The sequence below is a fragment of the Gymnoscopelus braueri genome (assembly GCF_963280865.1).
Source record: "Gymnoscopelus braueri genome assembly, chromosome: 10".
In the NCBI taxonomy this organism is placed as follows: Eukaryota; Metazoa; Chordata; class Actinopteri; order Myctophiformes; family Myctophidae; genus Gymnoscopelus; species Gymnoscopelus braueri.
Window position 1 is genome coordinate 46,317,044 of NC_137611.1, and position 13,258 is coordinate 46,330,301.

Genomic DNA, 13,258 nt, shown 5'->3' on the forward strand with positions numbered 1-13,258 from the left:
AGTAGTGCCATCACATATTTTCGTAAATGAATAAACTACTTGATCACACTACAGCGTCACACAAAAGCATCAAACGTAGCAGATCCACTCGCGAAAAAGTTTTGGACTTATGAGGTATCCACCCGACAGAGACGATAAGCTGCTGTGCATTTAGCTACCAAACAAGGTGTTGAGAGGAAATGACCCCACCATTCTCGCAAAGGGTTTCAACACTTTTGTGACTTGTTGACTGTGTTCCACCAAGTACCAAGTGTTAGTTTGAAGATGAACGAGAATGTCTGAGGACGTGTACACCATACCAGTACCTGAGGACGTGTACACCATACCAGAACCCACAAACGACACATATGAATACCTCAGGTTTGGGAACCCTGGGAACACAACACAGCGTGGAGGTAATAATAATAAGATAACAATAATAATAATGATAATAATATTAATAATAATGATGATAATAATTAACTTGTATGGGCCAGTGGTGTTTGCAAAGTGATTTGTCCTGTAATTATCATTACTATTATCATTACTTTATTGACTGTTTTTAATGGCACATTTGCATTTATTCACGTGTGATTGGATTAGCCACACAATTCATGTGCTCTGCTCTGATGTCAAAAAACAAATACACCTTGAAAATGTGACGTTTGTTTTTTCAGAACCCAGTGAGTCAAAGAAGAATTGCCACAGAGCTGTTACAGTGTGTCTGGGGCTGCTGTCTCTTCTCCTATTGTTTTGCATCATTGGCCTGGTCATACACAGTGAGTGTTATCATTCTATAAACATTTACATCTTAGGTATATACTAGTCAGAAATAGTATTGATTTGCTGAAACACTTTGGGCTCTATTTTGAGGCAGGTGGATTGGTGTAAGGCATGGAGTGGACGGGCACAAAAATAAAGAGTTATGAATTGGGCTTTACACCGTTTCGCCTCACATTTCCACAATGTAAATAAGCTCTCACATTTTTGTATGTTTTTATTTTATTTTATTTATTGCTGCTTTCCAAAATATCCTCAGTGCTAGGAATCTGCTGCATTCAGTTTAGAGAGCTACCTCCAACGATTGTGTCTCAAACTGAATTCTGGGAATGACAGTTTTAAGAGACAACTGAGCTATTACCAAAAAAAGACTACTAAAATGAATGAAACACATTATGACTTTAACTGCAGGACAATTTTTTAACTATTTGTTAAAACAAAATCGAGATTCAAGCTTTAGTGTATTCAGAGCTTGTTGTCAATATTTTTTCTTTGTCTATTCAATCATGGGGAAGTAGCTATTCAGCAGCCTACTGCCAGTGGTGCTGTGGCTGCGGAGCCACTTGCCGTGTGGCAGCATCTGAAACAGTCCGAGGTTGAGATGGCTAGGGTCTTTAATGAGCCTGCGAGGGTGGGGCCCTTAAAGATGACCGCACAGGGGTTAATCCGTCCCTGAATAACAAATGTGACTCTTATACTTTACTATCAGAACAAAGTTGTAGATCTTCATTTTCTTGATTTTCCTTGTTGCAGATTCTGAATTGATTAACGAGAGAAACAAACTGGTCAAAGACCAAGACCAAATACAGTCCCGAAATAACAACCTGACTGAACTGAATGACCAGCTACAAAGCAAATATAGCAACCTGACTGAAGAACGAGATGACCTGAAGAGGAGGCTCTGTGGTCAGTGAGACATTCAGTTCAGTTTTTCTTGTTTGTTGTTTTCATTGTTTGTCATTAATCTGAGCAAATGAAAGACTAGTGTCTAACTTTATTTGTTGTTCTTAGAAACACATGGATTTACATTTGATGGTGGTGTGTGCTACTACGTCTCTACTGAGAAGAAAACCTGGAATGCGGGCAGACAATACTGTAGAGACAGACAATCAGACCTGATGGTCTCAAACAGCAAAGAAAAACAGGTGTGTGTGTGTGTGTGTGTGTGTGTGTGTGTGTGTGTGTGTGTGTGTGTGTGTGTGTGTGTGTGTGTGTGTGTGTGTGTGTGTGTGTGTGTGTGTGTGTGTGTGTGTGTGTGTGTGTGTGTGTGTGTGTGTGTGTGTGTGTGTGTGTGTTGTATCTATCTGTTGTACAGTTTGTGCTTCAGTAACCAGCATCATTTCTGTCCAGGACCTTGTTCAGAGAGTTACTGGCAGACAACAGAACATGTGGCTGGGTTTGACTGATGAAGACGAAGAAGGAGTCTGGATGTGGGTAAATGGAACCCCATTGACCACACCAACGTAAGACTTTATACCTTCATTTTCTCTTCTTCATTTTCAACATTTTCACTACATTTCACATCTTTGCTGCTTTTTCTAAATGGCATTATCAAATACAAACGTGCCACACCATCACTAAAACCTTTTAGTGAAGTTTTTCCATTTTTCAGTAATTTTACTTCTACTCCACTACTCACTCCTCAGAGGCAAATATTATACTTTTAGTCCACTACAATTATTTGAAAAAGTTACTAAATACTTTGTAGATTTGGATTATTATTACAAACATACATTAACCACTTCAGCCCTATATACATTTCGGCCATTTGAAAATAGCAGATCTACAAGCTCAGCTTGTAGATCTGCTATTTTCAAAACATGTTCATATATTTTATACATTTGAAAACTTGAAATGAGACATTCAGCATAATGAGTACTTTCTACTTTTGGTATTTTAAGTACATTTTGATACCAATACTTTTGTACTTTTACTCAAGTAAATTTTGAATTCTGGACTTTTACTTGTAACAGATTATTTCTACTTTGCAGTGTTGATACTTTTACTTAAGTAAGAAATGTGAGTACTTGTTCCACCACTGCTTGTACAGTATGTCTATTCCATTATCCAGTTAATTTGTATCTAATATCTAGAATGTCTCCTGAGGAGGCGCATCTGGAGCCTGTCCTGTACGGGGGTCTCCAGACGTAAAAACGGATGATGATGATCTAGAATATAATTTGAGCTCATGATGAAAAAAAAACAATATATAAAAATAATAATAATTGTACTTTTTTTTGTGTTATGTATAAAATGTTACTTCTTTAGGTACTGGCACGATGGTGAGCCTAATAGCGTTGGAGAAGAAGACTGTGTTGTGTTTTGGAATGGAGATAATAAAGGATGGTTCGACAAACCATGTAATATAAGCTACCATTGGATCTGTGAAATAGTTCTGTGATGAAATCATCATTTTCACAATTAGTTAGCTGGTGTGTTGCACAGCTAAATGATAGGTGTGTTTTCATGTAGTAGTTTATATGTTTGCTTTGTAATTCTACCCAATATGCCTTGTAGAATTTACAATTGATATCAATATTTTCATGTTGATAAAGGGGAGCCTATAGCATGTGAATAACATGAATCTAACAGCCATCTGTTACATTTTAATACCATGTTCATATACAGTCTGTATACACACTCAGTGTAATATTCTTTGTTCTCTGAGTCCAATAAAATGTCTGCAACATCAATGTTTATGCATTTTAAATTGGTGTATTCTACTCAAGATCAGATAAGAATGTGTTACTTTACATCCCGGCTATATTTAAGTGGAATAGAAATAATATCTATAAGGTTCAGTGTGATTTTCCCCTGCTGGTGCAAATCATTATGAATGAATGGACTGATACATTTATCAGGGGGAAAAAGAGAGAGAAAAAAATATCACTGTTTCTCTGGACGTTGATATGAACTGGTCCAGTGGATAGAGCACTACAGGATGAATGCTAGACAGCATATTTTATTTTTCCAAATATTATTACTGCATTGGCAATTGTAGTAAGTTACACTAGTTACTGTGCAAAGTAATACTATTATATATTACTTAATTTGTAGCACACTGTATTCCCCTGTATATCGCCCCCTGTGGGTTAAGTTCAGGAAGGCATTGAGAAAACCAAAGTGGTGCAGTGCAAGTGAGCTGTTCTGCAATGTGGGAGTCAACACTTTTCATGCCCTATTGAAAAGGGGTGTTCTTTCTGTTTGTTGTGTGTTTTCTGTTGTTTGTTTTTAATGGACCCCTGAGTCTACACAAATAAAGTTGATTGATTGATTGATTGATTGATTGATTAATGAATAGCTATTTCCCAAAACTGGACAGGTCACAGGATTATCAGAAAGAAACACACACAAACATTTCTCCGGACATTAATATTTGTATATTGATTTCTCCATGTTAAATATTATGCTAAATGGAAAACACAATTAAATATTGTGGAATAACGTTCAGAGAACAACGTTAAGTCTGTTGATGGGTTTGGCATCCAAACCTGTGAGATAAAAAAAAAATCTGCATGATGATCATAACACTCAATTCACTCTATGGCAGCCATTCCCAACCTTTTCCGGATCAGGGCCCACTTTAAAATCTCTAAAGTGTTCGCGGCCCACCCATCTGACCACTTAACACGGCAGCGTTAAGTCAGATGGGTGGACCACATGCATTTTCAGAGCATGTTTATTTTAATGATCAATCATCGATCTGTTCCAGATTGGATCAATGGAACTAACGTAGTATACTTTCAGTTCTTATTTATCGGTATCACAATGAAAAAAATATATATAAATGTTATATTATCAATAAAATCGGACTGTTTTGGCAATTCTTTTTCATTAATTCATTCATCCAAAAATGTATTTTCTCAGAAATACATTGAGGTGAGGAGGACTCATTTTCAATACATGATGCTGAGATCACGAAAGGCAATAGCACAACAGAATCATAATATTGAAATAAAAACAGGATAAAAATTAAAGTTGTTTATTATAAAACCAACCACCATTTGAGGGCCCATTTTTCAATATCCTGACGGCCCACCAGTGGGCCCCAGCCCACAGGTTGGTGATCGCTGCTCTATGGCACAAATACGCAGCTGTGTATTAAATACCCCATGACAACAAAATCAATGTTTAAATCCTCCAGAAGAATCCCATTTAGGTGTATTTGTGCTTGTTAAAAGCATATTTTTTACATTTGACTTTGCTGTTTTATAGACCTTTAATCAAATGTTTTTTAGCACTTAATTGTTCATAGTACTTCTGAATTTTTTCATTGTTTTTATTTTGACACTTGCTTTGACAAAGTAAAACCCTATTCAAAGGAGCAGCCAGCGCATTCTAAAAAACTGAGTATAGCTTGCAGCGCATTCTGTCCCAATAACCAGTGACGCACCTGTCACTCACTTTCAGCACCCTCCCCGTAGCCCGCAGTTACTCAATTGCGAGCACCATGTTGCTTCCTGAGTCTTGGGACGGTCCGCCTCGACTCACCCGATTGGACAGAGGGGGAAAAGCAGCATCTGTCTCGACCATTTATCTGCTTCAAATAGACATGGCGTATAGAACGCATAAACGCAAGGTGTGCGCAATACACAAAAAGATGTGCATCAAAAAAGCCATTCCCATTGAACAGCAATGGCAGAATCCACCTTCATATGTAGAATTAAAGTGCGGTGCCCTTAGGGCACGGACACTTTTGTTCTACCTATAGGGCGGAATCTGCCAATGCTTTTTAAATAAATAAATAAAATATAACAAAATATGATAACAAAATATGATAACAGCATTCTTAATAGCCTACTGTAAGCATAATAATATTAATATTAATATTTTATATAACAATCAGTAACAGTAACATTTAGTAAAGTATTAATTTTCACAAAAAATAAACAGTATGTAGGCCTATTTGATTCTCCTTAACCACTTGAACTACAGCAAACTTATTCTGGGGGAATGTTCACCAAAAATAGCCGATCTACAAGCTTACAATGTGTCGCATTGCAACACGTTATGAATTTGTAGATCGGCTAGATTGGCTGTAGGTGTAGGCCTAAAAGTGAAAAAGAACGTAGGACAGTGCACAGTGGTGTGTTTGACTAACTAATAGGTCACTCCAATGTGCACAGTAATTCAATTCAAGTGACATCTCCGCTACGCTCAATAGCCTATTGTACTTATTGCACATACACACAACCTTTTGCATCTCCACATGTTCATAAATAAATCCAAACGAACAAAAGTAATCCAATAACTCCTCAGGATAGATCAATATTCTTTCCATAGTCCAAGAAATAATCTGACAGGAGCTAATCCACAACTCAGCAGCAAAAATACAAATCTCACTGGTATAATGACTCATTGATAGATAGGCCTATTCCTGTGCATATTCTCCAGTGATTGTGGCATGCCGTTATATATTCCACAAATAGGCCTAGGCCTAGCAAAATGGATCACCCATAAGCAATAAACTATCGTCTATCATAGTCCGACTTCACAAATCATTGCAATGGTCTGGACAAGGCTAACTTCACAGCAAAATTGCCATGGTAACTAATGTGGCATTGCTTTCAGGAAACCGAGTCATGCATAAACATAATCCAGGATAACTATATTAATCTGGCGAGATTACTCAGCTTTCATGAAACCGATTCATGGCTAATCCTAGATAAATTAATCCAGGATATCATTCATGCAGGTGCAAACCTTGGGCCCTATTCCAGGTTCAAGTTGCTAAAGACACTAATATCGGATTTAGGACTAGGCAAGGGGCGTTCCCCCGCAAAAGTTGCTATTCTGGGACACCTCCCTTACCCGTTAAACACCTGCACTACCCGTTATATTATGCATAGGTGTGGTTTGGGCGTTACAATGATAAAACCAATCACCGTGCCAGATGCCATTACCTTTAAGAGAAGACTGCGCTAGCCATTATCCCCAATCCAATATACGCTCTCCTATCTCCCTGTCTGCAGTGTTGCCTGGTCTGATTGGTATAAGCCACATTGGGCTTGTTTTTCTGAAGTTGCTTGTAAATAATGGTAGAACGGTTGTGAGCTTGTAGATCGTCTATTTTAAAATAGCCAACATATATAAATATGCACATTGTTTAATGGATGACATATATAGGTTTGAAATGCTCATGTGGCCTATTATAGTTGCTTCTTTTGGGCTTGTTTTCATAGACCTGGTTGCTTATTTCTCGCAATTCTGGCAACCACTCTGCAGCCGCACTGTGGGGATTTAACATGGAGCACACACACCCGATGTTTGGCTTAAGCTCTGGACTTTGATTGCCTTTCAATAAAACCACATTTGATAGACATAAGTATCACCTACATGTTACTGATTAGAGAGATTTTTATATTGTTGTAATCAGTTCATTATTTCCTGCGTAATCAATGAATAAAACAGACGAGTGTAAGTTGGAGCATTGGTTAACGGGTAGGGGTATAGTGGGCCCCATTCACGACCCAAATTGCTATTCACAGTAATATCTGATTTAGGACCAGGCAAGAGGCGTTTCCCCGCAAACTTTGCTATTCTCACCCGCCAAACACCTGAGCTATACCCTTACATTATGCATAGGTGTGGTTTGGGCGTTGATAAAACCAATCACTGTGCCAGAAGCCATTGCCTTTAAGAGAAGACTGCGCTAGCCGTCATCCCCGATCCAATATATGCTCTCCTATCTCCCTGTCTGCACTGTTGCCTGGTCTGATTATTATAAGCCACATTGGGCTTGTTTTCCTGCTTGTTTTTATTTTATTTTATCCAAATACATTTTTATATTAATTTGTAGCCTATTGTGTTCACAATAAGCAACTGTTAACTTACATCCATATTGTCCCCGTTATCTTTCATCATCCATCTTTGTTCAATAATCCCGAACAGAGCTACACTTTAAAGGGGCCACACCATGAATTTCATTTTTTTTTTGGGGGCAGGGGGGGTATTTTTTGGGCTCCCCAGTGTCTCTTGTACCCCAAAAAATATATTTTTTTAACATTCAGTCATTCATTCTCATTTCAGAGATTTTCAGAATGGGCGTGTCTGAACAGGCCATTTCAGAATGGCAATGCAAGTGACATCACTTGCCTTGCCATTGCATTGATGATGGCCAGACAGAATTGCTCAGTAGCCCCCCCCTGCCCAAAAGGACATTTTGGTATTGCAGCTGAAAGTGCTGTATAAGCCAGAGACAATTGACTTGGGATGAGTATATCTGAGTGATGATTTAGCCTCAAACCTTTTGAAAAAGGTTTGAGGGACATACACCATATGATATTAAATATCAAAAAAAAATTAAATTCATGGTGTAGATCCTTTAAGTTTACATCAATCATAGCCTCTCAAACCCAGATACATTGCTGCGATGCGTAATGTGCGTCGCCTACCTACCCAAAATAACAGACATACAAGCTATCAACGCGCTGAGTCATGTTGTGTCGACAGCTTACAGATCTGTTATTTTGGGCAGCATAAACAATGAGGCGCGATCGAGCAGTGCGTGAGAACTGGAGTAGTCACAACACTAAAACCAAATAAGCTCTAACATTACATTACGTGGTCAACAACATAGACTAGACATGTAACTTGCTTGGAGCTTTTAATGCAGTGGTTCTCAACCTGTGGGTCAAGACCACCACAACAGAGCTCACAACGCCAGGCATTGTGAGCTTGTAGATCTGCTATTTTCACAATATTTATCTGTGTATCAAATATGGTTATTTTGGGGGGTTGATCGCCTGAAAAGATTGAGAACCCCTGCTTTAATGCAGTAAACATGAACGTAGCGTTTACGTGGGGAATATAATAATACTGTAATATATATATATATATATATATACAATAACATTTTGGGACAGGGCAGCTCCATTATCCGTATTTAACAGGTTTAGGGTAGGGTTTAGGCTGGAGGAGCTGGCGGTGAATAGCGCGCATAGTGTGCCAAAGAATGGAGCCTCTAGTACCCTATCCCAGTGTTGATTGTCCTGTTGAGTTCACCTGTGTCTAGTTAGTCCTTGTGTATTTTTACCCCTCTGTTCCCAGTGTTTCTTTGCTGGTTCATTGAAATGTTACGTGTGTTATTGTCTTGAGTTCAGTTCCTGTAGTTTGTATTCCTAGTTTTTGAGTTAATAAACCCTTTGAACCGACCTGCTCAGCCTCAGCCTCATCCTGCATTTGGGTCCTACATTCTATCCTGACTCGAACCGAACCGTTACAGAGGTGGCATGCACCTTTGACCTTAGCCTAGAGGAAGCCTTTAAGACCATGGTCCTGAAATACCGACCACTTCTACATACCATCTCAGAGCTAGGTTATAGGTGCAGACTATTTGTTTTTATATTTGGTAGCCTGGGACATACCCCCAGACTGATTGTTAGAGGGCTTCAACAACTTGGGATGCCCAAAAAGGAAGAAAAAAGGCTGGCAAAGTATTGTACTGTCTCTGCTATAATTGGGAGCCGCCATATATGGCGGAGACGCCGTTACGTATACCCATAGAGTACTGAGTGACATGCTTATTGTATCATGACGACATATGCCATGATTTGTGAATGTAACCTTACTGCACCAATAATATTTGTGTTCATGTTTGTTTTTCTTTTATGTGGACATAAATAAATGGTTAAAATGTGTGTGTGACACACATTTTACTAAGTATAAGTATTTTCTAAGTATTGATAGCTGTAAATTCACCAAGATGTTGAGGAAATGGTCGCCACAGCATAGATGTGGGACTTTCCTGTGATATTTGTTGCATTTTGTCCAACCTCCTTAAAGCAGAACTGATAACATTGTTGTCGGGCAGAAACCTCTTATCTCCATATTTTAACTCCATAATTTACATTTGGTAAATTAATGCCCTACTTGATCATACTACAGCATCACACAAAAGCATCAAACGTAGCAGATCCACTCGCGACGTGTTTGAGGTTGTAAATCTGCACTTTTGCTGTTTTTTTATTTGAATTCTGAAAAGTAACTGTTTTGGACATATGAGGTTTCCACCCGACAGAGACGATAAGCTGCTGTGCATTTAGTTACCAAACAAGGTGTTGACATCAGGAAATTACTCCACTATTCTTGCAAAGTGTTTCAATATCTTTGTGACTTCTGTGTTTCCACCAAGTTGTGTTAGTTTGAAGATGAACGAGAATGTCTGAGGACGTGTACACCATACCAGAACCAACAAACGACACATATGAAAATCTCAGACTTCCTCACCCTGGGAACACAGCACAGCGTGGAGGTAATAATAATAAGATAATAATAATAATAATAATAATAATAATAATAATAATAATAATAAGGGTAATAATAATAATAATAATAATAATAATAATAATAATAATAATAATAATAATAATAACTACAATGATTAATTAACACATCTATGGATGTTTTGCAAGAGCAGTGGTGTCTCACACCAAAAAATAAAATCTAGTTGGCCAATGCCATAAAGGAACAGTTTGTTAAGATGATCAGAAACAGTTACATGCAATTGCTAAAATAATCTTAAATTCAGGATAACTTAATGTGAAAGTGTACTCATAAACAAATTGTTAACTTGTATGGGCCAGTGGTGTTTGCAAAGTGACTTGTGCTGTAATTATCATTACTATTATCATGACTTTATTGACTTTTTTAATGGCACATTTGCATGTATTCACATGTGAAGCCACACAATTCATGCATGTGCTCTGCTTTGTGTAATGTCAAAAAAGAAATACACCTTGAAAATGTGACGTTTGTTTTTTCAGAACCCAGTGAGTCAAAGAAGAATTGCCACAGACCTGCTAGAGTGTGTCTGGGGCTGCTGTGTCTTCTCCTATTGGTTGGCATCATTGGCCTGGCCATACACAGTGAGTCATCATTCTATAAATAGTATGTTTACAACTTATGTATATTTGAGTGTTTTTATGTATTGCTGCTTTCGAAAATATCCTCAGCGCTAGGAATCTGTTGCATTCAGTTTGGAGAGCTACTTCCCCCAATTTTGTTTCAAACTGAATTCTGGGAATGGCAGTTTTAAGAGACATATGAGCTATCTTAGGTGTTGCCAAAGAAGACTACTAAAATGGATCTTATACATTATGACTTTAACTGCACAACTATCTGTTATTTCCTCCCAAGGTAATTTTACATTCAAGGTTTAGAGATTCAAGCTTTAGTGTATTCAGAGCTTGTTGTCAATATTTTTTCTTTGTATATTCAATCATGGGGAAGTAGCTATTCAGCAGCCTACTGCCAGTGGTGCTGTGGCTGCGGAGCCACTTGCCATGTGGCAGCATCTGAAACAGACCGAGGTTGAGATGGCTAGGGTCTTTAATGAGCCTGTGAGGGTGGGGCCCTAAAAGATGATCTGCACTGGGCTTAATCCATCCCTGAATGACAAATGTGACTCTTATACTTTACTATCAGAACCAAGTTGTAGATGAAGCTCGATCATCAGTTTCTTGATTTTCCTTGTTGCAGATTCTAAATTGATTAAAGAGAAAAACGACCTGGTCAAAGACCGAGACCAAATACAGTCCCGATATAACAACCTGACTGAATTGAATGACCAGATACAAAGCAAATATAGCAACCTGACTGAAGAACGAGATGACCTGAAGAGGAGGCTCTGTGGTCAGTGAGACATCACTGTTTTTCTTGTTTGTTATTTTCATTGTTTATCATTAATCTGAGCAAATGAAAGACCGGTGTCTAACTTTATTCAGATCCACATGGATTTACATCTGATGGTGGTGTGTGTTACTACGTCTCTACTGAGAAGAAAACCTGGAATGCGAGCAGACAATACTGTAGAGACAGACAATCAGACCTGATTGTCATAAACAGCAAAGAAAAACAGGTGTGTGTGTGTGTGTGTGTGTGTGTGTGTGTGTGTGTGTGTGTGTGTGTGTGCGTGTGCGTGTGCGTGTGTGTCTACCTTTTTGCAAGATACAATCAATTAAAATGTGTTACAGCTAGTAACCAGCATCTTTTCTGTCCAGGACTTTGTTGAGAGAGTTACTGGCAGAGACCGGAGAATGTGGCTGGGTTTGGCTGACAGAGACGAAGAAGGAGTCTGGATGTGGGTAGATGGAACCCCACTGACCACACCAACGTAAGAATTTACTTCTCTTCTTCATTTCAGCATACAATTTAAGTACCATTATATTTCATATGAATTATTTCATCTTTACTACTTTTTTTCTATAATGGTAATAAATGTTAAAATACAAATCTTAAAATACAAATCTATTGCACTGTCCCTAAGACAATTATAACTGTTGTGTATTTCACTAAGCCCTATTCAAATTTTACGTGCTGTGAGCTTGTATATCGTCTGTTTTTGCAACCTTTTGCAAATCTTTGAACATTGTCACCCATGATGACATGCCCAAAATAGGCACGCCAAGGTGAAAGTGGTTAATTTGTCTAGAGAACAGAGGGGGGTCCCCAAATGATTTTGTTTTGTGCCCACAGAGTTAAATACAATGTAATGCCTCAACTACTATAATTCCAAGTGCTTGTCAGGGTGGGGGGTCCCAAGTTCAAATATGATTATTTTGGGGGGTTGCAACCCGACAAGTTCTAGAACCACTGGTCTAGAATATCAATTGTGGTCATGATTTTAAACAGTGAAAGACTTAGAAAGAAAAAACATTCTTTTAAAGGTTTCGTAATAAATTAAAAGTTTCTACTTATCTAGGTACTGGCGCAGAGGTGAGCCTAATAACCAAGGACCTAAAGAAGATTGTGTTGAGTTTGTGAGTTTGATTCGTATCCAAGGATGGAACGACAGAGAATGTTCTGCCATGAACAACTGGATGTGTGAAATGCTTTAGTTAGCTTCTGTGTTGTTATGGTTACATGATGGCTGTGTTTGCATTTGGTAGTTTATGTGTTTGCTTGATTTGTCTGCCTTGTAATTCTATCCAATATGCACGGTAGACATTGCATTACAATTTATTCATATTTTTGTCATTTGGTTAAAGTGCAGATTATAAAATTATGAATCTATACATACAGATAAATAAAGTATGTTGTTTTCTTTGTGTTGTATTCTGATTCAGTTTATGAAAACAGTGAACATCCCGCAATCATTCATTCATTAAAAACTTCCACTCATCGTGAATGAAGTGAGTGTCGGCGAGATACAGTACAATTTTAAAATACAATTTTAAAATACATTTTTAAAGAAAATCATCCTCACAGAGAGAGTAAAAGAGTAGCCTACATGAACGCAAATGTCTGGCCACAGTGCAGCTTACCGGTTACAATTAATAATATACAATTTGTAAAATCAATTCAATCTGTTCTTGAGACCTGCGAGTTCATGTAAATTGTTGCTATGATAAAGAATACACTTTTGTAGCATGCTTTAAAAAACAAAAGAAAAAAACAAAACAAAGATGATACATTTTCTAATGGTTTGTACCACAACCCAGGATCAGTGTATTCATATAGGATCATAAAATGTACCAAAAATAATAAATAGTTACCTTGT

At 37.9% G+C, this 13,258-nt stretch overlaps 2 protein-coding genes across 2 annotated transcripts; both read left to right on the top strand.

Annotated features, from left to right (window-relative positions):
• Nucleotides 1-270: 270 nt before the first annotated feature.
• Nucleotides 271-3,245, top strand: LOC308093128 (uncharacterized protein). The gene is made up of 6 exons (XM_080439356.1): nucleotides 271-395; nucleotides 657-758; nucleotides 1,513-1,665; nucleotides 1,771-1,904; nucleotides 2,110-2,222; nucleotides 3,028-3,245. The coding sequence occupies exons 1-6, from the start codon at nucleotides 275-277 to the stop codon at nucleotides 3,158-3,160; spliced, it is 756 nt and encodes a 251-aa protein (XP_080295482.1). The 5' UTR covers nucleotides 271-274; the 3' UTR covers nucleotides 3,161-3,245.
• A 6,673-nt stretch (nucleotides 3,246-9,918) lies between these two features.
• Nucleotides 9,919-12,744, top strand: LOC308093129 (CD209 antigen-like protein C; the record flags this gene model as incomplete). Its single annotated transcript, XM_080439357.1, has 6 exons — nucleotides 9,919-10,012; nucleotides 10,524-10,625; nucleotides 11,239-11,391; nucleotides 11,484-11,617; nucleotides 11,760-11,872; nucleotides 12,461-12,744. The coding sequence occupies 6 exons, from the start codon at nucleotides 9,919-9,921 to the stop codon at nucleotides 12,594-12,596; spliced, it is 732 nt and encodes a 243-aa protein (XP_080295483.1). The 3' UTR covers nucleotides 12,597-12,744.
• Between the last annotated feature and the right edge of the window lie 514 nt (nucleotides 12,745-13,258).

Bases quoted from the DNA above. Each gene is read 5' to 3' on its own strand.
- LOC308093128 (XM_080439356.1), top strand. From the start codon at position 275: ATGTCTGAGGACGTGTACACCATACCAGTACCTGAGGACGTGTACACC. The intron at 396-656 runs GTAATAATAATA...TTGTTTTTTCAG, and splicing joins GAACACAACACAGCGTGGAG to AACCCAGTGAGTCAAAGAAG. The intron at 2,223-3,027 runs GTAAGACTTTAT...TTACTTCTTTAG, and splicing joins ACCCCATTGACCACACCAAC to GTACTGGCACGATGGTGAGC.